Below are 25,117 nucleotides of genomic sequence, written 5' to 3' on the forward strand. Positions count from 1 at the left end.
CTGCAATGCAATTCTTTAACTGCACAGAAGTTGAATGTTGGGTTTTCATTACCTGGTAATGTGTAGTTACAAGATATTTTAATACGTCACCAACCGATACTCTCCGTTTACTGCTGTATAACACTTTAGGCTCCCTTTGACACAGAAAAACTAATAAAAGTAGTGGGTTTTACATGCTATAAACAAAATGTATTTCAACCATAACAACTTGTACAAAAAACGACAACAACAGTTTAGAATGTGACTTCTTCCATCGTGATAATTTTGCTTTGAATGATATCCTTTAACCAAATCTCGCGAAACTTTGATTTTCCAGGCCTACATAAACGAAATAAGGTTTATTATTACTAAGTGCTACATGTTGTAACATGACATATGTTACCTGTGAACAAGTCGGTTGCCTTCAAATACATAATAAATTTCCACTGGAAGAACCTATTAACACAGATAGAAATATGTATGTGATAACTGACAACTGAATCATAATGTTTTTTTACACATTGCAAACTATCAACATGTAAATGTGAAAATACTGACTTTTGGTTTAATCTTTGACACATGAATTGTGAAGTAAACACAGGCAGTTGCTCTTGGTATTGGTTTCCTCCTGGTTGGAATGCTCCACCTTACTCTGTATTTATATCTGTTGTCATAATCATGTTCCTCAACTGGACCGAGAAAGTCGATGCAGTACAACCAGGCACTGTCACGTTTCCATGTCTAAAAAGTCAAAAATAATGAATTTTTAATGAAAATCTGTTTATAGTTCTCATAAGGTTGCATTACCAACTAATATACTTGGCATTTGCTGACAATTTTGTCAACAAATCTTGCTACTTGCATGACGATTGCCAGTTTTAAAAATAATATTTATAAAACTGCTGTTGAAATACCAGTTATAGTTTGTTTGAACTAACTTTCTGTTATTGTAATACTTCAAAATATTTTTTTTTGAAATGAATACTTAGACCAGTGACTACTTTGAGGCTTTAACTTAAGAGTTATATTCAATTTACTCACAGAAATAAATTCTTCAATTTGTTTTAATCCCACATCGCTTGTAAAATCTTGACATGGCGACCACTTGATATTTGGACTTGGAATCTCATCACCATCATTGTAGTTTATAACAATGTTTGCCTGCACTGAACAAATTGAAGGTTGGTACTTCAAAAGAATAACAACCACTACAAAAACTTTTATCAACACAGTTTGCATTTATAATGTAATATCACGTCAGAAACAGACAAACTTACCAAGTTATGTCGTTTTTCCAACACCACGGCTTTCAGTGCACTTTCGATGGCATTATTTACGAGTTCAAAAGCTTGCTGTTCGTAAAAACTTTCCATTTTCTTGGCAAGCTTCGTGCAAGCAGAATTATTTCACTCTGCGTTGCCATGGAAATAACAAGTGGCAAACGGCATCAAGTGATATCATTTTGTTAATTTAAGTAAGGTTGTTTAAATTTAAAATGTAAAATGAGTTTTTATACAAATTCGCAAGGAAAAAATAGCCCTATAATTATATTTACTGTGATATAAATCATCGTTGATAAATTTTCCGCATGACAAATTTCGAGGCAATTTTGATCACGTGACTTCTTCCAACGGCGCAGATTTTTTGTTTTTAAAATAGTTTGCTCTTGAGCTGATCATAAAAGATGATTTTATACATATAGAGCTTATCTAACAGTGCTATATATCAATTAAAACCGACACATGCATTATTTTTTAATCAACAGTGTTTTTAAGAGCTTAGTACTGTATTAATGTGTCGTTCAGGGCCTTGTAGTGTAATAATAATGTAATTGTTAGTTATTGAATTTGTAGACTAGTTTTGATGTATTTTTTGTTTCTGTTGCTACAGAAAAATGTGGAAACTCCTAAAATAGGGTATTGCATTTAGAGTTAACATCACATAATGTCTATTCCACCACAAAAACGAGCAGAGTTGAAGCAAATAATTCACAACCAACTGACACAAGCAGATATTCAACAACGCATCAAAAATGCAGTTTCCAGCGCCTTGTCGCAGAATGAGGGGGACACTGAACCAGTGACAGAAGATCAGATTCTTTCTGATCTCAAAAGACAAGGCCTGGTCCAAAATCTTCTCGAAAAATTAAAGTTTGAATCTCCAATATATGAGCATGAAACTAAACCAGCCACTCACAAACCTATTGATGAGGAAGTCCTTCAAGCAAAAATCACACAAAAAGCTGCTATTGACCCCACACGTAGGTATGTTTACTTACAAGTGTTAGGTGGAAAAGCATTTTTGGATCATTTAAATGCTCCAGCACATCCCAAAGCTGTTGATCAAGAATGCTCAACATTTTCCCTGCACATCAACTTCCGTGGTCAAAGGTTCAGATCTCGATCAGTGCCAGTTGCATGTGAACCAGCATTTTGTGAAAGTTTTCTGCTTGAAATTCACTCTGATGAATCTGGTGAAGGAGCTGTGATGGCTGACATGAAGAGTATGTTGTTTCTTGCTGATGACATACACTTGGTGGTTATGCAGCATGAGACTGATGGAACAAGCTCACTGGTTTCTTCACATTACATTCAATGGAGAAATGTACTTACTGCTACACATCAGCGAATGAAAAAGTCAATTGAACTGATGGGTATAGGAACTGAATGTAAGATCCCAGCAGGAATTTTGGACATTCAGCTCGAACTAATCCCTCCGACAAGGGAGATTGCTTTAAGCAAGGATTTGTATGAAGCTCAGTTACAACTTGAGAAGCAGAGAATCGCAGAAAGAGACCGACTATTTTTGGTTTATGCAAAGCAGTGGTGGAAAGAATATCTCCAAATCCGTGAAGAGCACTCGAGTCGGTCAGTGAAGATTTTTGCACAAGATGAGAACGGAACCAATCGTCTTGTTTGCAACTATGTGCGTCCGATGTCAACTGGCCGATTGTTAAATACCCCGAGAAGTGTTGCCAGGTTTGTCAGTGCATTTGTCTATGAAAAGGCAACCATGATAGGATCAGGAACCAAAAACCAATACTGGCAGTCCATGCATTCATTTCTCTGCTGCAAAAAAGGTGACCATGAGGAGCATAGCAACTTACTCTGCAGTTTGTTGTTGGGTTTCGGTCTGCAAGCCTATGTATGCATTGGAACAAAAAAGACTCATTCCTCTTACAGTTGGGTTATGACAAAGTATTGTGATGGCAGTGTTCAGTTTTGGGATCCAGTGTCTGGACTAAGATACATCCATTGCCGAGTAGAGCCAGACGACCCTCCGATTATTGATCAAGGCGCGACCTCCCATCCATTTAAAACAGTGGATTGTCTTTACAACCACGAGAGTTTTTATGCCAACTCTCAGTTTTTGAATGCTGTTGAGACCTGCCGCTTTGACCTCAATGACTCTTCTCTTTGGAAACAGATGAATCGTGATGCGATCCATTCTGTGTGTGGAGCAGGAAAGCTAAACTCCTCCACCCCGTTTCCACCACTAGCAACTCCCACTCTGGATGCCATTTTAGTGAGTTCCAACTTGGAAATTGAACTCAGATCATTGGTTGTTGATTACCGGAGTGACTTTGACCTCATAACAACCTGGGATGACAACCTCAGTCGTTTGCTCGCTGCATCACTGGCCTCATACGAGCTGGAAAGACAAAGTGGAATTCCAAATATCGGCAACGAGGACTTCCAAGACATGGTGAGAAGAGCAGTTCCCAATGGCAACACATTCAAAGGCTTTCCCTTGCAAGTCCTACACCGTGATGCGAGGCGAGCATTCAAGACAGCATTAAGAAACTCTGTTTGTACAGAAATCCTGAATTGCCGTGGTGATCAAGTCCGCCACTCACTTCGTGTTGTCGTGTCTGTTCTACCTGATGACGTATTGGTTACTTGGGTGATGTTCGCTTGCAGATATCAATCTGTTTTGTAACATTTTACACCTTTGTTGGCATTTTTTGTATTTTAGATTTTATGCATGTTTTTTACGTAATAAATGTACGTTTGCTGTAGCGTGACTTGAGGCATGCAGTACTATAGAAATGAAAAAAAAACAGAAGAAACACACATTTGTAAGTAGCGTTTAAGGGGATTTCCAGAAAGTAAGAAAAATCCAATGAGCCCATGATGTTTGTTTCTGAAAGTTTTGTTTTACAAGTCGTAAGAAATATTGAAGTGAGTTATTTAGATTTACAATGGGAACTTGATGCTTTCAATAAGACTTCATAGCTTTACCACTAGATTTATCATTATGCACATCGTGTTTTCTAAATTTACAATGTTTATGTGGTAAATAGGCCAACATTTGTCCTTGATATTTACAGGTAGTTGCTAATGTTCAAAACGCTCTAGTGTGTAAGATGAATGAAGCAAATATCAGTGAATACTTTCTTCAAAAGCTGCATGATCCACAAACTTCATCAGCTATTGCTGCCATCGAAACACTTCTTGAATGTCTAAGAAAAGACACAGCTGAAACATTAGCTGGTCTTCTGGCTAATTTGAAACTGGCAATATCAGTTTTGACATGTACAGACTGCACAGCAAGCACTTCTGTGTCATCTGGCTCTGATTTGTTTATACGTTTTATCACGTTGAGTGCATCACTCGAATCATCTGACTTTCTACAAGTTAAACAAGTTCTTATCACAAGAGGAGAGTTGTTTCTTCAAAAAGTTCTTGCATGTCGACAGAAAATTGCAAACCTTGGTGTTCCATTCATTAAAGATGGTGCAGCAATTTTAACACACTCAAATTCCCGTGTTGTGGCATCTGTGTTAAAGAAAGCAGCTGAGATGAAGAAACGCTTTTCTGTTTATATCACTGAATCCTGTCCTGATGAGTCCGGCATTGAAATGGCTCAAATTTTAAAACACCACGGCATTCCTGTAACTGTGATATTAGACGCTGCTGCAGGATACATCCTAGAAAAAGTGGATCTGGTTTTAATTGGGGCAGAAGGAGTAGTCGAAAATGGAGGAATTATTAACAAAATTGGAAGCTACCAAATTGCCCTGTGTGCCAAGACGCTGAACAAACCAGTGTATGTTGTTGCAGAAAGCTTCAAGTTTGTCCGACTCTACCCTTTAAACCAAGAGGATCTCCCTGATCGGTTCAAATACAAAGCTTCAGTTTTGAAATGTAAAAAAGTTGATTTGAAACATGAACATCCTATTGTTGATTATACACCTCCTTCCCTCATAAGTATTCTAATTACTGATCTTGGTGTTTTGACTCCATCTGCAGTTAGTGATGAGTTGATTAAATTGTACTTGTAATTTTATGAGGGGGTGCATTGTTAATGTAACAGAATGGTGTTATTGTGATGTGTGTGCAGCTGCCTTTGAAGTAAAAGTTGACAAGAACATTGGTTAATTTGTGATCTTATGCAGGACAAGTAAAGTTGAAATTATGAAACTAATAGTCTTGAATCAAAAATATCTTCCTTAATATCCTAAACTTGTAGATTGATGTGAGACATCACTAACTTTTCTGTGTACTTAAATTATCTGAAGATGACTCCAAAAAGATGTACATTTGTCAAACTGCACATTTTTGCTACGTCTGAACAGAACACAGTCTTTACACATATACCAAACGGACACTAATGTTGCTTTTATTTGCAGAGTAAACAAATTGGATCAAAAACTTTGTGCACAGATACATTATCTTTTTTGGTATGATACAGAAAAGGGACAAAGTATCTTGTTGTGCGCAATAATTTAGGCCCAAATGTACAATATTTTTGCGATCAACCGCAAGACAACATGCGTGGTAACCACAAGCACATCATAGTTGTTGGCTCACTATGATTACAGACAAACTTGCATGTAAAATACACCAGAAATTATGTTGCAAATATGTACAAAGTCCTGCAGCAGTGTTTGTTGCACAAAACTCCCCTAGATTGTGAACTTGGCATTGCTTCGCACAGGGTTGTTGTCTGTGAAATATTAAATTAAAAACAACTTCAGCCACTCGATGAACTCTCAGAATCAGACGATGAATCAGCAGACGAATCTTCACTTGATGCTGCCTGCTGCTTTTTCTTCCTTTTCAACATGGGAGAGTAACTCAACGATCTTGACAATTCCCGCTTCCGTTTTGCTTTCTGATCACGATTAGACTTTTTTCTGTCATCGCTTATGCATCGCGGAGGAGAAACAGATGGTGATCTTATGGGTCGCCGCCGAGGAGGACTTGGTGAGGATGAAACGTTCCGAATTCTCTGGATCTTTGACATGACAGCATATCGGGGAGGAGAGGAATCAGAATCGGAGCTGGAATCTTCAGGTTCTTGCGGCGCTTTCTTAAAATTACGGATCCTCTCATCTCTGTCAGAGTCACTTGACTTGGAAGATGAAGCCGATGAAGAAGATGACTCAGGTTTTATCGGTTGCTTCTTTGAACGCTTTTTGGCACTTTCTAGTTGATCCCTTCTTGAGCTCAACCTCCTTTTATCAGGTGATGAAATGTCCCTTGCTGATGGTTTTTGTCGTCTGGAATCTCTTTCCATTTCCCTGTACTTGCTTCTTCTTGGTGATCTGTCTCTTGGCTGTCTTGGAGAAATAGATCTTTGTCTTCTCTTAGGAGAAACATTTCGTTGGGATCTGCCTTGACTGTCCGTGTGTCGGTCAGGTCTTCGCTTTGGTGGTGGGGAAGGTGAATTGGATGAATCACTATCTGAAGAGGATGAAGGTGGAACTGCTTTTGGAAGTTGCCTTTTCTGTTCCACTGCCCGTCTTCTTTTCAGCCTTGGTTCCTCATCTGATGAGCTATCAGAAGATGTTGCTGCTGGTTTCAAAACAATATTCTTCTTTTTATAAGTCTTCTTGTCAGCAAGTTGTTTGGATCTTCTGTTATCTCTCGTCTCTGAGGAAGAGCTTGAAGAGGAATCTTGCCTTTTTCTTCTCTGATCATACTTCTGTGATTTTGCCTGTTTTTGTTGGTGCTGCTCTGCCAAGTATCTACGTTTTGCTTTGCTGTACATCGCATTGTCAGAATCTGTTTCATCACGAGCTTCGCGTTTCTGTTTATTGTACTTTTTTGCTACAGGTGAAAGGTTTCTCACAGGAAGTCGTTGTTTTGATGATGAACTATATCTTTTACCATTACGACTGGAAGTAACAGGTTTCTTTACAGAGTCATCAGAACTCTCTTCACCAGAAGATGATGAAGAACTTGACTCTTGTCTCCTCACAACCTTTGATCTCTTTTCTGGCTGGTATTTATCTCTTCGCAGTTTCTCTGTTTCTTTGGACGATGACCTATCCTTCCTTCTGGTTTGTTTTTTCAACTCACGCTCTGGTTCTTCATGTTGGTTGCGAGATTTTCGGTCCATTTTACTTCTTTTGTCCACATAATCTGGTGATGACTCTGGGCGTCTCTGTTTTGATTTTGACTGTTTTTGTGATCTTTCTCTCACTAGTTCAGGTTGTTGTTTCCTTGAGTAACGTCTCTCATTACCTGAACTGGAGTCATCAGAAGAAGATTGAGAATCATTTCTCCTCCGGTGGGTCGGAGGCGATCGACCTCGATGGGTAAGAGGCGATTGACCTCGCCTTGACGAAGATCTTCCTTGTTTTGAAGACTGCTGGGGAGATTTGCGATGTCTGGAGGTATCAACTCTCGGCTTTTCATGTCTCGGAGATTGTGAAGGAGATTTACGAGACCTGGAAGTATCAAGTCTAGACCTTTCATGTCTTGGAGACTGTGAAGGAGATTTTCTATGCCTAGAAGTGTCAACTCTTGACTTTTCATTTCTTGGAGAATGAGAAGGAGATTTGCGATGCCTAGAAGTATCAAGTCTAGACCTTTCATGTCTTGGAGATTGTGAAGGAGACTTGGAATGTCGTGGAGAAATGCTTTTTTGTCTTGAAGACTTGTTGCTTTGCTTAACAGATGCATGGCGCTTCTGGTATGGAGATTCTTGTCGCTCTCTTTGCTGGCGTTTGTGGTTGTCTGAAAAATCTCGACGTGGTGGTGAATGGGTTAAGCTACGCCTACGTTCATTTCTTCTTTCCATCTTATCCCTAACAGGTGATCTTTGGTGTTTTCCTGAACTGCGCCTCCGTGGAGATGGTGATCTACGCAGAAGAGGTCTTCCTCTTTGTTCAGATCTTTCTGGTGATGGGGAAGCTGGTTTCTTGCTTCGTTTCTTGCTTGAACGTTTTTGCGACGGCTCAGAATCTGATGAACTGCTTGATGATTTGGCCTTTCTTTGTTTTCGTTTCTTTTTCTTCTTTCTCTTTTCAGATTCAGAACTATCAGAGGAACTTTCGCTGTCAGAAGAACTTGATGACTGCTTCTTTCGGTGCTTTTTTCTTTTTTTGTGCTTTTTCTTTTCTTTAGCTTGTGGTGGTGGAGAGGCACTGGGAGATCGAACAATTTTGTATTTTTTCTGTTCTTCGGACTCAACAGCTTGCGTATTTCCCATAAACGAACTTCCTTTCACATAATCATCTTTGATACCAAATGCTTTACGTAATTTCTCATTTTCACGTTCCTTCATTTTTGCCACTTGGTGTGTCTCAGAAACAACAGGCCGGCCGCTTGAATCTTCTTTACCTGGAAGACAGTCTTGATTTTCAAGAAGCAGGAGACGATAGGACGTCACTTTTTCCTCGATTTCTTTTTCATCGTATCCTTGTTCTTCCATCAAATCCTAAATAACATGTGACTTTAAAGTAGTGTCTTTTTTACTTATACTACTTCATGTTGTATAAAACAACCAAGTTTTACCTGCAGTTCCATGCATTTTACTTCAGCTCTTCTCTTTATATCATGCAAAATAAGCTCAGCATTCGGTTTTCTGTCCAATCTGCCAAAAAATATGTTATTTACCGAGGGTAACAAGTAAGACCGGTAACTGGTATTTTAAAAGCGGTTATTCACTAGCATCTCAACTAACCAATGTTTAGCACCATACTAAGTTTGTTCATTTTGTTTATTTGGCATTTAAAAATAATTTCACCTTGAATCAAGTTTTTCAAGTTCCTCCTCTGTTTTAAATCCTCCTTTTTCTTTGAATCTTCGAACAGTTGATAAATTCCTTTGCACATATCCATTAGTTCCACTGCCACGAACGGTGTTTAGTCCAATACCGTTGTACGACATTGTGAGTGACTTAAAATTAAAAAATCTGCAATAAAACAAAAGTTATACAGAACACAATTTAATATGTTGCAAGTCTAAAACAGATTGAATATTATAATCTTCCATTTCCACATTAAAAAAGCACATTAAAACGAAAACAGGGAAAGCTGCAAAGCGAGTAAAAATGAACAAACATTTGACAATCTTGCTTATTCCATGCGCGCGACACAAGACAGAAATCAAGTACTATAACGTAACCACTTGTCCTCGTGCTAAAAAAAACGATTGCCTTTTCTTTTGGCTTTTTCATTTCTGGTTTAATGTTTGCATAAAAAATGTGTACTGCTACATAGAAATGTATGATAAAGGTGGTATATCAGGAATAATTTAAATGTTTATTTGAATAACTAAATTTTTTGGAAAAAAATCTGTTTAAACGCCACTTTAAATAGGCCTATGAAGGTACATTTTGGTTTGGACTTTGTCCAAGTTTTCTGAGACAAATTTGAATACAGTTGTTTCACATTCGGCATGGACTTCTTTTTTGTTTTAACATAATATTGTTATTTGTTTCTGTTGAAAAGGTACAAAGTCAATTAAATACAATGTCTCCTGTATTATTGGAAGCTTTCAATCATTTGTTAGCATCAGGAAAATACAAAGAATGGCTGTCTCTTATAAAAGGCATTCGAAATGGAATTGTGTGAGTTGTGTATTAAGATATCCGTACATCTCAATACAGCAAGTATGTCTTAATGTTAGTGTTTAAACTTTAAATGCTTGCACAGCAAAAAAAAAATTTTCAAAGTTTTGTAATTGCTGCGGTATGTGCAAACTTGTTAATGTTAAATGCAGCGTTGAATATAGTTCACTTATCAGATAAGAAAGTTATAGTCACTTATACTGTGTTTCCAATTTTACAGATATGGAGTAAAAATCCGATTTCCTCATGCCCTTGTTATGACATTTCTCTTTAAAAATGTTCCGTAAGTATTTATGCGTGTTTTGCAAACCAATATTTGTGTTTTTCAATTTTCATTTATTTGCAGCCTTAAAGAGAAGATCAAACTTATACTGAGAGCCACATTCCAGCATGCAAAAAATTTAGCACATTTTGTGGTTTTGTACAAAATTTTTACAAATACTCTCATGAAGACTTTATCTATGACTAAAAAGACCCCACTCTTATGCGGAGCTTCAGCATTTGTGTCAGGATATGTTGTCTTCGGGGAGAATAACCCAATTAATCAACAAGTATGCACTTTATTAAAGTTTGATTTTGTTCAATTTAAAACTATTTTGACTTCTTGCAGATAAACATGTACTTACTGTCTCGAATTCTATTTGGATTATGTCGTTTGGGTTCTGAAAATGGATATTTACCATCCTCCGACCCACAAAAGGGGGGCAGGGACTGGTTTCCACTGTTTGGTGCCACCGTGTGGGGCATTGTGTTGTGGTTGTTCGAATTTCACCGACATACTCTTCAACCTTCTCTTCGTTCATCTATGACGTATTTGTACGACGATAGTGAAATTTGGCATGATATTACTGATTTTTTGATTTACAATAAGCAGCCATGATTTTTCAAAGTTTAATCACCTCACTATGTGCAATGTTTAATATCATGTAATCAATTTTAATGACACACTTTTGTTTGCAACTTTAAATACCTACATTATCAGTAAATCATGTTAAAATCTATTTAAAAATCAGTTGATAGCCTGTAGTCGATATTAAGTTCCAAATGCACAGAGTGGTGCATGTAAACAGTATGTTGAACCATAATACTAATACACTACAGTAATCTTTGGTTAATCTGGACCTGTTAGGACCAAACATTTTGTCCAGCATAGCAGATTTTGACTATTTCAAGCCTTACCACTTTACATATCATTTGTACCTTGAGTTTTTTTCGCCTTAATAAGCAAAGATCCGAAAGAACCGCCTATGGTTTACTGTATTTAAATTGTTGCAGCCTTTTCCAATTGTAGCAACACCTTACACCATGTTTATATTATACTTGTTTTACAGTTGAAAACTCATTGATGTATAATGTGGAGAACTATGTATGCAGTATGAAAAATCATTTTTAGAAGGGTTTTATACATGAATGTTGCTGACTTGTGTGTTATATGCAACTGTTGTTGTGATCCTTTTCAGAATTAAATTCCTAGTTTAATGTTTATTCAGTGTGTCAATCTTATTTGACAGGTTTCAGTTTTTATCGTCCAAAATTCTAGTTGTAAATAATTTTGCATTTAATTCAAAACGTATACTTAACGTAACACTGAGACATTTTAGAACGACCTGATGTTTGTCAATTTTCCTATATTACTCTTTCTTTGTAAACAAGATTTCCTTCAAAAACACACACTTAATGGTGAATATGAATCACTTTTACAATGGCATTACAGAAAGTGCAAAACAGTCCAAAATCACATAATGTGGTAAAAGTACTCTCACGCTTTACATGCTGTGTTACTATATCAAAAAACAGTATCTTTAAAAATTAAAAATCATGCTCAATTGCTGTCGATAGTACCTTCAAATTAAAATGCAACAAAAAAAGAAATAAAATTCATACAAAAATGTTAAAGCCCCGTTCATCTTTTCAGCACCAATAAATTGATTGTGTAATATGTTTTTGCAATTAGGATGTATATACAAAAAGTTATTTGCTTTGAAACATTGGACTTATACCAAGCACCAGTAAAAGCAAAACACTTTTAGTTGTTGTAATATATGAATGTTGCATGGAGGTAGAATCAAAAGCAGACACCTTCAAAAATACACTTGATGTTTTGTGAAACTTGACTCTTATATGTGTGTATATGGAAACAATTTGGCGATACATTGTCACTTGACCTACTTTAAGCACACCAAAATATCGACATTCGCAGCAGTACAACAAAAACCAGGTTAGCTGGCGAAAGGGGGCAAAGAACAAGTAAAATATATGTACAAAACCATTACACTTTTATACAAAACAAGTACAGTTTTTGCAGTGTCAACTATAGAACATCCCTTTACAAAAGTGGAGCAGCAATTATCTACAATAGTGAGAAATTTTAATGATTCACATTGCAGCAGGTGCCTCCAGTGCATGCGCAAGATTTCCTGCCTTCATAAGTAGCTCATTGATGTACACAGACGCAGATGAAAATATGGGTTCATTATCTGTTTTCTGTGTGTTATCATTAACTTGCAAGCTTGAATCTGTTGCAGAACTACTCCACTGGTCTTCGTCATGTGAAAGGACTTTTAACTGGCTCAATTGCTCTCTTATGTTTTTGTTGTGGTCCTCAAGGACTTGAACTTGATGATCAATTCGCTTTGACTGATGATGTAGCATTTGTGCATTAATGACAATTTGGGAGTTTGATGATGTGGCATAGTCATGACCCATTTCAAGTGCATCAACTGGATTTAATGCAACTTCACTTGCTAATTCATCAGATTTAGGTGGAATGAGTGGAGCTGGTGGTGCGTGACTGCTAGTTGCTACGTAACTTCCACTAAATGGAATTTCATCCTGCTTGTGATGAAACAATGCTGAATGCCGATGTGGGAATTCAGCAGTTTTTGCCTGATGCTTATCGAAACCAACAGTTTCACAATACTCCAGAATCAGTCTATGTTCATCATCCATTCCTTCTATCAAGGAGTTTATGGCAACTCTATCATCCAGATGTGCCAATCGACCAGCATATTGTTGTATTTGGTTGTGTGCATCTGATGTTACCCCGTCTGATGTGTGAGTATCAGATGCAGGCAATGTTGGCATTGCTGAATAATCAGTTTCGCCATTTTGGTGACTATCTGGGATCTCCGGTTGAATTTGGTCTTTTTTGACAATTTCCAGTGTGTTTTTGTCCTGTGGTGTCATTTGCACAGGAAGATAGCCGATATTCTTTCTACCACTTCTGCCTTTCAGCTTGTTTTTCAGAACTTTTGTAAAGTCCCTAATGTTCTCAATTGATGTGGTTGGCAAGCAATACTCGGCCATAGGGTAGCAAAAAATGTTTCCTTTTGCAATCCTGCCAGAGAAAAAGCAGCTCTGGCAAATATCGTAATTGAAATGACGGAGACTTCTGTATCGAAACCCAAATATGGGACACTCTCTGCAAACTGAACAGCGAGCTGGGTGGCTCACATTCTCAGCTGCTGCAAGGCGGTGTAACACTGGCAACCACACCAATGACTGTGGTTCAAGCTTTAGCCAATCTATAAACTGAGCAGCATCAAGTTCAGGTTTGGTTCCGACCAGTTGAAAGCAACTTCTGATGCTCGGACCAGCATTGCAACCACCGAATGCACTTGACTCTCCAAGTTGCCAAGGAATAAACATTAAATTTTCAATGATGCTTTCCAAGCTTTTGTGATCAAGAAAACCAGAAACTGCTGCCACTTGCTGGAAAATGTAGCGATACTTTTCCTCAAGGCTCGCTTTGCAAAGTGACACAATTCCTGATTTAAATGAAATCGCTTGTATCTGTCCTTTGCGCTTGGTGTCATAGACATTCAGAATCCAGTTCAAACACATATCAACACACAAAGGAACATTAACCAATGTTTTATGTTCATTCTCAAGAGAGTCATATAGAGTTGTAAGGCATCCTATCATTTCCAGTACATTCATGGTTTCTTTGGTGGCAGGAGTTTTATATGTTGCATTAATTTTGTGCTGCGAAAATGCATTGTTTGCAGTTTCTATTGGCAGCAGGTCCAGACATAAAGCTTTTTGCAGTCTACGAAGCTTCATCGCTGTTCTGTATGCAGAAAAGCGAACATCATTCAAATCTGACATGGACTCCATGAGTTCAGCCATTTTGGGATGATCCCAACTTGTAGATTGTTTCTGATGATTGATATAATATGGCACCTTATTATCAGCAACAGCCCTCTCCCATGGCCCATCAACAGACGATGTCAAAAAAAGTTGTGAATTCGGACCAAAATCTCGCACAGCATCCACAAGTTGTTTCACTCTTTCTCCGCAGTACACCTGCAATAACTTCCAACGCATGTGAATCTCATCCACCTTATGCACTGCATCTGGTGTCAGTCCCATTTGGACATCATTTACTGTTTGGAAACAAATGTCCAGCTTACTGATGTGATCTGACATTGGTTTCATCTCGGCCGATTGAAATGTCTTCATTTGCATCACATGCTCCTGCAAAGATTCTGTTGGAAGTTCCCCTACATTTTGCCAGTTATCCCTGGTGATCTCCAACCTATTGAGCATTTCACGACATGTTCCAATCTGCGTCCAAAGCTTTTTCAACAGTGGAAGAAGGGTACTGATTTGTTTGTCGAGCTGATCACTTTTACGTTTCACCAAAACCCACTCCTGTTCAAGCTCAGACACTAGATTTTTCATTGTTTTTAATATTGTCAGCTTTTCGTAATCACCAGGCATAGAGTGTTTGTCCGAAGAATCTTTCTCCAGCATATGTTGCTTTGCAAGAGTTTCTCGTGCCGTTTCCAAACCTTGTTTTACAACTTCTTTTTTAGCTTCCAGTTCCAAAACTAGCATGCTATGTTGGTTTTTCTGTTGCTGTAGAATATTAACATCTGCCACACATTGCATGACCATATTGCTCACATGTTCATGTTTAATCCGTAACCAATCAAGCAGTCCTTCCAAGATATTACACAAATTCTTCCACTCATTCATGTTTACAATCAACAATATTACTACAGCTGCATTCTAAACAAAACCAATAACATGTAATTAGAATTTAAAATTGAGTTTTTGCTAACTGTCTAGTTTATGATTGTTTTCAGATTGTGTAACACAGTAATATCTGCCACCGTTCTTATCGACACCCTAATTCTGCTATTTGATTGATTTACAACAATAAACTTGTTGAACAAACTATGAAACTATCGAAGCATAATTGCATGTTCGTAACAGCAGTTAACTGTGTATTAGACTGTAAAGATTACCATATACTGCAAAACGGGTCGATAAAATGCCTTGCTTATTTAATTAATCACGAAATTACCAAAGCTCCAGCTGTTTACCTCGCAAACACGACCCAGATAATAACATTTTTGCGCTGTTGTGTGAAGTGCCAAATTACAAGAATTCCCAGGGGAATATTCGGTTTCAGTAGAATCTTTTTACTCAAATAAGACACTAATACCTTCAGCAAAAAATTCTTAATAAGATTGCTTAAAGTACCTTGCAGAAATAAGTATGAAAGAAAATTGCTGTTTAAGTGGAAATCCCCAACAAATATATTTTGCTCACTAGCGCTAAAAGTGTTTGGCGCTGAGCTCCACAACTTTTTCACGTTCGCAAAACGTTTGCGATTTTGCAAAGATATTAACATTCGGAGAAAAGTTTTAATCTGAGAAAATCAAAATGAGTAAAGCACATCCACCAGAGTTGAAAAAGTAAGTTGAATTGTTACTAATGCGTCTTAAGTTGAGTTAAATAAAAGTCGCCATATAAGCGTTAGATCGTTTGTCATTATGTGATATTGTATGTTTCAGCGTTCTACAGTCACTACTTCAATTGGGTTTATTATTACTCTTTCATATTTTTTAGCTAATCGTATGCTTGTATTTATTTTGACAGGTTCATGGATAAAAAGTTGGACTGTAAGTTTTATTTTTAGTGACATATCACTGTTGATTAAAATTAACAATTTGTAAGTTAGTTAAACTTGTCCAAAAGTAAATGTTCTTGTTCTTGTCAATAACGTTTTCGGTGATGAAAGCATGGTAGGCCTATGCTTGTAGAACAGATGCATATTTTATTAAAATATATGATTTTGTTGAGAAAATAGTACAAACTAAAAAATACAAAAATAAATTGGTATGTGTTACATATAGTTATATGTGCAGCGAAATAGTTAATGTCGACAAAAAAATGGTATTAGTTACGAGAAATCAATTTCTTTTTCTATATTTTGGCAATCTATGTTGTGTTCAAAAATGTACACCATTAAAACTTTGGTACATAATTTATAGTTTTCAAAATTCCTTTAAGAAACCGACAAGTCAATGTTTTTGTAGATTTTTTTATTATTTTCAAATAAAGTATGAAACAAATCAGCAATTAAAGTTTTGTTATAGTGAAGTTGAATGGTGGACGAAGTATTACAGGAATTTTACGAGGTTTTGACCCATTTATGAACCTTGTTATTGATGATGGAATTGGAAAGAAGAAAGATGGAACCATTGAACAAGTTGGCATGGTGGTGAGAGAGAAGACAATTTAACACAAATTTTAATTTTATAAATTTGGTTTTAATCTACATGTTTTGAAACTGACTGTGTGTCAGCATGAAGTTGGTATTTAGTATCATCTCATTAATGCGAACTTGTGTCCAATGTGCATTTTTGTGTTTGTACAAAATTATGTAATCTTGTTTCAGGTTGTACGTGGCAATTCAATACTTATGATGGAATCTGTTGATCGGGTATAACAGCAATTGAGTGGTGGGACCTCGGTCTCCCTGACATTCTGCCTTCAAGATGATCTCAACATCTTGTTTAAATGTGTATTTGCGCCATCAGGCCAAATTATTTTCTTGTTTAACCTTTATTGTGCATTTCTGATCTTGTAATAAATTTGTGAATAAATCACCTTTTTATAAGCTTGTTATATATATTCAAAGGAAATACAAAATTCTGAACAGTTTTGGTGCAATAAATTGTTCTAAATAGCAGTGACATTGTGCTACATTGCATTACTAGGGTAGTTTGGCGTAAAATATCAAAAGTGAAGCTAACATCAAAACATCTGTCAAATGTAAAACTAGGGCAAAGTTCGAAATAATTTAATTGGTAAAAAAGTGGTCTAGCTCCAAAAATTATCTTTCTACCCCCAAAATACATAAAAAATCTCCGGTCGATTGATATTGAGTCACGTGGGCAAATTGTCTGCGATTATTTTGAAGTCCATTGTTGCAACTGTGCTGCGTAACAATAGGTTGGGCAAAAATTGTGTTTTTTTCTACATTTTGGTTCTGAGGATTGGTGTAGAAAGGTGAGAACAAATACTTTCATTTTTAATCCACTTTAATTTGAAAGTATAATTTGCATTTTACGTTTTTTTTAAGATTTGACTTTTTCGTATGAGGTAAAATCCCCTCTAATGTGAATTGATTACATCACAAACGATTTGCCAAATTACGTTAATGCGCGTTTTATGACATCATAATTGTGTATACTTTTGTTGTTTAAAAATTATTTTGTGATGAAACTAAGATTTAAAATATGTTTCTTGAAACTATGTTAGTCCTATGATCATTGCTCTTCAGTAATAAGGTGTGTGAGGCAATCTTTACTTGTTTTTTTTGGTATTCTCTCAAGGTTAATTTACAACTTTTTTTGGTATTTTTTGCATCTAACTGAAAAGAAAAACAAGTAAATTCACAATGCTTTATTCAAGACGTGTTTAATTGCACTATGAAGCAACAATGAAAAGAGAAAGCATTGTTTAAAAGCATGCAACAATCTTATAGAGAGCAAAATAATAATAAAAACTTGAACTAATGAAAAAAAAAAAACTTGAACTAATGAAAAATGTCACAGTGCGAAAATATTGCTCAAAAGCAGAAACAAAACAAAAAATTACAATAAATTCAACAACAAAAATTAGATAACTAGAAATTCAAGATAGTTTTTTTTTATCAAGCAAACTTGTGCAAGATGGGTGAACCAATAAATGGAGTACGATTTTGTTGTTAACAAAACCTATTAGTACTAGTAAAGTTTAAATGGTTTAGTCTTGTTTAGGTCGGTAATACTGGCAAAATCTATTGTGAACTGACTTCATGAAATCAGCAAAATCAAGTTGGAACTCTGGAAAGCTGGGATCAAAAGGGGCAATTTCAGAAAAACAAATTTGTCCAACCATGTTCATTGTTTCTTCAATTCTTTGGAGAAAATAAGCAACAAACAAAGGCAACGGAAGGTATACACCCATAAAACAGACACTTGTCCTGACACTTACAACATTTTGTAAGTCACATGTACTAGTACCTATGCTTCTTGTTGCAAATGGGCTCAGACAGTCAGAAATATCATCCATAAATGGGTCAAATTCGGTTTCATCGCCTGGCATGTGGTGGCACAGGGGACATCTTGTTTTCTTCAGCTGCGCTGTGTTTTCGTGAAGGGTTATTTCGTCGGTTAGTTCAAATGGTCGGATGAAATCCATGGTCGACATTGTCGCACGTTGGACCACACGGGTGCAAACTGGTCGGTTTAAATCTTCTAACTCCATCAAACCAGGAAGGGAGACAGGCGACATGTTTCGTTTTTCTTCTTGCAGTGGTGGCGTTGGTACAGGTGACGGTGGCTTCTTTGATTTTATTTGGGCACTGAACGCCGGCGACCGAGCACGACTCTCCATAAGTTTTAGCTTGAGCCGTGAATTTTCCGCCATGAGCCTTTGAATGTCGCTTTGGTGCTGCGTGTCGCGAATCCGTAGCTGAATGACTTCGTCTTGCAGTTGCCGTATCCGTGTGTTCGCCGTAACTGCGCGGAAAAATAAACAGCGACTTTTAATACTTGATGTTCACTCACACATGCTAAGCCGTCCATCGTAAATAAACACCACAGAGTTAATCGCGCATAACGTTCACGTTTTTGGTTTGCCACTGGCGTTTGCAGACAGCTGCAATGTATTGTTAATTTTTTTTGTGGAAGAAATTTAGCAGATGTCTTATGTAAAACATAATTACTCACCATTTTCGTACAGTGCTTCCCGCATAACTTTTTCCTGCCTTCGTTCTAGTAGGGTCAGCGATCTGTGATTCATTCCGATTCGTTCACGTAAGCTGCATCCCTCGCTTGCCTCTCTTTTCACGCCGTTAATCTCCCGCTCCACTTCGCTGTTTTTTGAAGCAAGCGATTCTTTAAGCTTCCGCAGTTTTTGCACCAAACCATCTAACGACCTACGCAAAACATCGTATGTTAGTATTCTATTTACGTGTGGTTTAAATCATTAGGCGTATAATACAGCAATGACATTGCTTATCGTTTGTGTACGCATTTGCAGCACTGGTATAAACTTTTTTGTCGGGGGTTCCTGTACCAAAGACTAAAGTTCATATCAAACATCTTTAGTGTCAAGTTTGTAAATGAAACCACCACTGCAGTCACGTACCACTGACAGCTAAAATAAACTCCATGCATTATTGGGGCTACCACAGTTTGCACAACTAACGAACATATGCAACCACAAGCAAACTGGTTCCCCAACCAAAAAAATATCCCACGGCTCTTGTTTGATTAATCTGGTGACGTATTGGATGATGTAACAGTTGCGCAATAGACGCTATTGTCACGTGCTAAATAGGTACATAAAGCTTTACGAGTAGAGTCAATACACGGTGCAATTTGAATAAAGGGCATAATTAGAGGGTGTTTTCGGGGCGTTTACGTGGCGAGGTGGGAGAGCTTGCGTATTTCTTCCAACAAATTTCGACAGATGGTCTATATATGTTTTATGGCCCTCAAATATTTTTTACTAAACAGCCCCGCTGTGCAAATTGTAGTTGGTCTGCGGAACATTGTGACGCAGGCTTGACGTCACAGTGGAAATTTTCGCCACTTGCAGAGGTTGTTAAACTTGACTTTGCCTGTTTATGGGCTACATTTTATTTCATTGCTCATCCTAATATTGAACAATTCAAGTTCAGTTTACATTAAAACTTACGATATGTGTGGATGTCGTAAAGTTGTATTCGTAATACTTGATCGGCAAGTTTTATAGCGAAAGAGCAAGCTTTCCGTTTAGGTGTTTTCGTGCGACGAAAATGTAAATTAAACTTGGCGCGATTTACGACGTACAGTCGTTCCGTCGATTTGACGACAGGCACCTCATCACTGTGATGTCATCAACGTTACCATGGCACCTTAACCCGTGCCTGATTGTGGTTAGGACAAAGTTCTTGTAGCGCGCGTGATTGTGTTTGTTCGCGAATAAGCACGAGCTGTCGTCACGTACAAAACATCGAGGGTCAAGCAGGGGGAGTCAATGTCAAACTTAATCAATTTCTAGCGATCATAGCGGGAGACTTAAAAGTTTCTTGCAAGCTTTCTATAGACGCTGTTTAAACACTGCTGGTTTGCTTTCGCGTAGATGTTTAAACTTGCAACAAATAGTGCTGTGCGAATTTAATGCATGTTTAATGTCAAATTCTCAATGAAATAAGTTTATAATGTGCTGATTTTACATACCGTTTGATGGCATTTATATTAAGTCTGATATTTTTTACCTCGACCAAGATAATAACTTCCCTCATATTTTTCAGTCACATGACAAGAAAATCCAACTTACGTCTCATCATTCTGTCCCTCGTCTGAAGCAACTGACATCACTTCGAAATATTCCTCTTCGTGCACGTCACAATCAGCAAGTAAGTCGTCATAATTAACTTCCATTCCATCAATTGTTACGTCACAATGTCCGGAATCGTCGGCGACCCCCGGGAATAGCAGAGAATCGGTAGAAACAGCTTTATCGTGCATCGTCACTGTTTTTATCTTTTCATTTTCCGGTCCAACTGCTTCAGCTGCGGCCATTTTGATGTCACATAAAAGCGGTTCGTTGTCGAAGTCGGGATCCGTGCTGAGGTCTTTGTATTCGTCCCGCCATTGTAGAAATGATCTCTGCGTTTCGGCGATGTTCCGATGCAGCACTGCGACAGGATGTAGTGATAAAATGGCGCATTCCGGTCGCTTAATCATAAGTTACGCCCGACGAACTGCTCTTAACATTGGTGGTAATTATAACTTCAAGACTTTCGCATTAAATCCGGTAAGTTCAACTAGTATTTGGGAGGTATTTCGCTGGGTTTGGAAAAGACTTTATTAAACGGCGACTAACCCCTCTAACAGTGGACAAAATATTAACAGAGGAAATAGTATGTTTACAACGCATATGATGCATTGCCCTGTGTGGACTATTCACGTAAACCAGTTTACAATTAATCGATTTATTTGGGAAGTCCGCTGCTTACACACAAATGCTCACCGTCTAATTTTAGACATTACATGCATTAATGTCGGCAATTAGGAAAGTTTGCTTAACAAACCAACTCAAATACACAAATCTACAGTTAATTAGGACCGATACCTTGCGTTTAACTGGGATTAATGCTACAATTAAAAATGTTACTGAATTTTAACGCGATTTAAATGTACTCAGTTCTTTAGTTGGGTCACTTATCAGCTAATTAGAACGAATAATTTTCCGTGAACTGGGGCAATGTTGACCCTTAAGTTTTTACCGAAGTTTAACGCGATGTATTCAGTTTTTTTTAATTGGGCCACTCACCTTGAAGGACAGTAACAAGGTCATTGCTGTCTTCGAGGGTTTCCACACTCATTTCTTGGACTCCTTGTCGCATGCTAGAAGTCAAACCCGGAAGAAACTTGAACTTTCAGTGCAGGTTAACTTTACAACAGTGATACTGGCAACTTAAAGCTTCCTTGTTTTGCTGCAAAACGCAACATTGCAATTGTGAGTCACAGTAGATGTTAAGCTGATACGGAAATGACGTGTTTGATCACGTGTGACACACAACAAGCACTCGTCAGTTTTAAGAGTTCAGGTTATCAGTTTGTGAGCGTTAACAGGCGCTTTTCAGCACACTTGATGTTAGCAAGCCGTCTAAGAATTGTCACTGAACAACTTCAGCTATAAGCCCGGGGCGCTGTGTTTTGAGACTTGATAGCTTAGTGCGGTTCCTCCTGTTGCCTCAGTCGGCGCCTTCGTCTACTGTTAATAATCGCAATATGCGTCATGTTCTAATCCCTGATCAGTTAAGCGCCATTCGCCGTGTGATGAAGAGATACCATATCGGCCTGCAATGGAACTACCTCAATACTGCTAACTTATTATCTCATATCGTTGGGCTGAACTTGGGAAACTAAACCGTTATGAACTGGCAACTTTAGTGGGCGAGCTTCACATGCTAAATCACATTAGGCTGATGAAACAAGTGACTGTACATCCAACCCACGCTCACCTGCAACCTAACCTGACTGAGTCTTCCACACTTTATACCCCAACACACACTGTGTGACTAATGCCACGAATGAAGTCGCTTCTCAAGGTCAAGGGGAATTAAGTATTTCTTCAACCGACTCTTATCTACTCGCCTCTACCACGAGTCACTGTGTATCAGTGTGAAAATCCACGCAAGTGATAAAACCTTTCCTTGCGATCGACGATTTAAGCACTGTACTTTGTAGACTGGCACACGATCGCTGCGTGAAAACTGACGCCCGCCCTCCCCCTTTTTTCACCTGTCTTCCGTTGCCAAGGTCACGCGCTGTCGTCATCAATGATTACGTCACAGAGTAAAGTCTGCGGCGCGACTATGTGGTTGTTATAATGCCAACGCAGCGCGATATTTCGGTTTTATTAGAAAAGCCGCCCATGCCGATAAGCGATGGATATAATTACACAGGACCTATATTTTAGATTGCTGTTAGCTTTTACGAATGTAGTTTAAAATAGTTTGGTTCTTTCTTGACATTTTTCCAGAAAATAATAAATTCTGAGCATAATAATCCAAAATTGTATTCAAAAATCTTGTTTGCTGATGCCGAAAATATGTTTCCCAAGCTTTTTACGATTTTATATTTTGGGCCACACCCCCAAAACAGCGTGGGTTGGTCCACAATCGATTCCAGGTTTTATCGATCGAGATGACAAGCACATCGCATACGCGCTCAAACCGTATATGTGTCCTGTATAAATCCCATCGCATTTTGCCTTGTTGCGTAACAAACCGTGCTTGCTACGTCACTTTCGGGTATTGTGTATTGTAAGTAATCGTTAGCTCGTGTCAATTTGCTTAGAGCTGTTTGAATTTTCCTCCCAAACACTCAGTCAACAGCTCCTAGCGAAGTGAGGCCTCAGAATTAGGAGTCGGTCACCTCTAGTTGTATGAATAGGCGCCAAGGACATATTGAAAGCGACCACATTCTGTGGTTTAGGTTATTTCAGGTTGGCTTTGCACTCACTTTGTGGTTTGCTGCCAATTAAGACACGGTTTCAAAAGGCCTCAAGAGGTTTCCTTTGAAACTAACAAAACGAAAGTACGTAATTTCGTTTTTATATTTACCTAAAGGCGTTTTAACTGACTTCACATATGCACATTGTTTTGTTTTTAAACGCGTTTTACCACTTATTTATACCCGCACATATTCGGTACGTTTATGGACAATATGTGCGGGTGTTTGCACCTGTACAATGTGGTAACAAACTGCAAACAATCATACAAATTAACTGAAACAAATACGTTTTTTTCTGTTTACTGCATATATACTTGCCAAATTTTCAGGGCCTTTACATAAATCACACAAGCTTTTAGGTAATATCCCGTTCAAACTTTCAGACAAAGTTTATCCGTCTTAACTCACACATTTCCGTTAACTTTCTTTCATCAACCGGAATTCGGTAACATCAATAACACGGACAACTCTGTACACCTGTCTGTTGTGTAAATCTTTATTAGACCCGGTAGCTAGACTAACGCAAGTCTGTCTTTGTCAGTGCTGCAGTTACAATGCTCATTGTCTGGCGAGCTCTTGCACTTGTCCCACTACAAGCTGTGTGACTGTATGTGTACACTTGCTGACATTGTATTTTGCGGAACTTATAGTTGTGTGTGCCTGCCTTGTCACGCTGCGGCCGCTGTTTGCTTCAACAACATTTCGACTGGAACTTAGCCGACCGTTAAATATTCGCCGTCTCACACCTTATGTACAGACCTATGACCAATAGTGGGTGTAGATTTCTTGCGCGCGATCAACCGCGTTCTGTGTGATTAGACATTATTTGATTTCTTAGTAATGCAAATGCATTGGTAAACATGAGAGTGTACATTTGATTTTTGTCGTTGCGAAGTTTAATGGTCTACCTGTAAAGCAATTGTAGCGGTTCTCTGCGTCAAAACGACAAGATTTATATTTACTGAACATACCGTCTACACCAGTGGTTCTCAACTCGTTTCAGGCCATGGACCACAAGCATTTATACCGAAAACATATGTTAAATATGTAATTAGATGACTGCCTAAAAAACATTATTCCATGAATACTGTGCGTCGTTCTGTACCACATGCAGAATCCCAAAAACTGATCTCAAAGCCAACATTTGTCCTCAAAGACTCAGTTTTTCAAAAATTACCAGCGCGCATTTTGTTCACACTCATAGAATCAGACCCAACTCCCATGCAACATACTGCGAGCGTAATAATGCATGTGAGCATGTGCAAGTCGTGGAATGTGCCTGTTCATGTTAGTCTGGACCGCAACACTTCACAGACATAACCTTTACCATGCTTTTCACGCCACACCGATCACAAAGCTTCCAACTCATGCTCATCAATGCAAGAACTGCCTGTAAAGTGCGATCAACCATATGATGAGGAGGCTTTATGGTCCATGTTCTTAACGTTTCACAGTGAAAAATATCTTGTCTTTGTTTTATTATCCCTTGAAAGTGATCCTCGGTCAATTTATATCGAGAAAACAACTTGCAATTTTAAGTTTTTGCATTGGGGTTTATGACAGACTTTTTACCATTTGCTAAAACCCTAAATACTTCTTGAATAAAACTACACTCATGCACATTAAAAGCACGATTTCACACAAAATATCAAAGGGACTTCAGTTTTCACGGTCAATTTATGCTTATAACAACTTCAGCAATCTTGAGCTTTTGCTATGCTCGACTTATTACGACTTGTAGATCTAAGACCAAAAGTTTTCAAACATTTACAAGATATCAAGACATTCTGTAACTTGCATGCAAAACATCCACTGAACAAAAAACATATTTGCTTGTGAATTAAACTTTTCTTGCTGATTCAACCCCCGTTTCAGGCTAGCCCAGCTGTTAGTTAGCTTTTCTGCCTCATGAATCTTTCACAGATGATTCAACGGAATGTGAAGTCGAGTTTTGAAGGAGCGCTTATAACAACAATGCGAGACTGTTAGCCTTACCGACCTACAACCGACAATCGATGGCATTGCAAGATGGTAATTAC

At 37.9% G+C, this 25,117-nt stretch overlaps 7 protein-coding genes across 7 annotated transcripts; 4 read left to right on the forward strand and 3 right to left on the reverse strand.

Annotated features, from left to right (window-relative positions):
* Positions 1–162: 162 nt before the first annotated feature.
* LOC145222159 (A-kinase anchor protein 14-like) lies at positions 163–1,408 on the reverse strand. Its single transcript, XM_080088204.1, has 5 exons — positions 1,257–1,408; positions 1,021–1,140; positions 538–720; positions 383–435; positions 163–318 (listed from the first exon to the last, which is right to left on the reverse strand). The coding sequence occupies exons 1-5, from the start codon at positions 1,350–1,352 to the stop codon at positions 234–236; spliced, it is 537 nt and encodes a 178-aa protein (XP_079944330.1). The 5' UTR covers positions 1,353–1,408; the 3' UTR covers positions 163–233.
* A 436-nt stretch (positions 1,409–1,844) lies between these two features.
* Positions 1,845–3,998, forward strand: LOC145222132 (centrosomal protein of 76 kDa-like). The gene has a single exon (XM_080088173.1). The coding sequence runs from the start codon at positions 1,924–1,926 to the stop codon at positions 3,916–3,918; it is 1,995 nt and encodes a 664-aa protein (XP_079944299.1). The 5' UTR covers positions 1,845–1,923; the 3' UTR covers positions 3,919–3,998.
* A 72-nt stretch (positions 3,999–4,070) lies between these two features.
* On the forward strand, positions 4,071–5,355 carry LOC145222150 (translation initiation factor eIF2B subunit alpha-like). Its single transcript, XM_080088193.1, has one exon. It carries the CDS (start codon positions 4,346–4,348, stop codon positions 5,261–5,263), a length of 918 nt encoding a protein of 305 aa, XP_079944319.1. The 5' UTR covers positions 4,071–4,345; the 3' UTR covers positions 5,264–5,355.
* Positions 5,356–5,585: 230 nt separating this feature from the next.
* Positions 5,586–14,816, reverse strand: LOC145222365 (uncharacterized). Its single transcript, XM_080088470.1, has 4 exons — positions 12,164–14,816; positions 8,959–9,138; positions 8,727–8,805; positions 5,586–8,649 (listed from the first exon to the last, which is right to left on the reverse strand). Exons 1-4 carry the CDS (start codon positions 14,761–14,763, stop codon positions 5,956–5,958), a joined length of 5,553 nt encoding a protein of 1,850 aa, XP_079944596.1. The 5' UTR covers positions 14,764–14,816; the 3' UTR covers positions 5,586–5,955.
* On the forward strand, positions 9,610–11,268 carry LOC145222167 (peroxisomal membrane protein 4-like). Its single transcript, XM_080088215.1, has 4 exons — positions 9,610–9,783; positions 10,004–10,066; positions 10,130–10,334; positions 10,394–11,268. Exons 1-4 carry the CDS (start codon positions 9,686–9,688, stop codon positions 10,661–10,663), a joined length of 636 nt encoding a protein of 211 aa, XP_079944341.1. The 5' UTR covers positions 9,610–9,685; the 3' UTR covers positions 10,664–11,268.
* Positions 14,817–15,385: 569 nt separating the features above from the next.
* LOC145222166 (putative small nuclear ribonucleoprotein G) lies at positions 15,386–16,696 on the forward strand. Its single transcript, XM_080088214.1, has 4 exons — positions 15,386–15,488; positions 15,673–15,695; positions 16,173–16,297; positions 16,475–16,696. Exons 1-4 carry the CDS (start codon positions 15,457–15,459, stop codon positions 16,523–16,525), a joined length of 231 nt encoding a protein of 76 aa, XP_079944340.1. The 5' UTR covers positions 15,386–15,456; the 3' UTR covers positions 16,526–16,696.
* Positions 16,697–17,469: 773 nt separating this feature from the next.
* On the reverse strand, positions 17,470–24,218 carry LOC145222138 (uncharacterized). Its single transcript, XM_080088181.1, has 4 exons — positions 21,391–24,218; positions 20,392–20,752; positions 18,795–19,003; positions 17,470–18,584 (listed from the first exon to the last, which is right to left on the reverse strand). Exons 1-4 carry the CDS (start codon positions 21,461–21,463, stop codon positions 17,827–17,829), a joined length of 1,401 nt encoding a protein of 466 aa, XP_079944307.1. The 5' UTR covers positions 21,464–24,218; the 3' UTR covers positions 17,470–17,826.
* Positions 24,219–25,117: the final 899 nt, after the last annotated feature.

The sequence above is a fragment of the Phallusia mammillata genome, chromosome 4, assembly GCF_965637545.1.
Source record: "Phallusia mammillata chromosome 4, kaPhaMamm4.hap1.1, whole genome shotgun sequence".
Lineage (NCBI taxonomy): Eukaryota > Metazoa > Chordata > Ascidiacea > Phlebobranchia > Ascidiidae > Phallusia > Phallusia mammillata.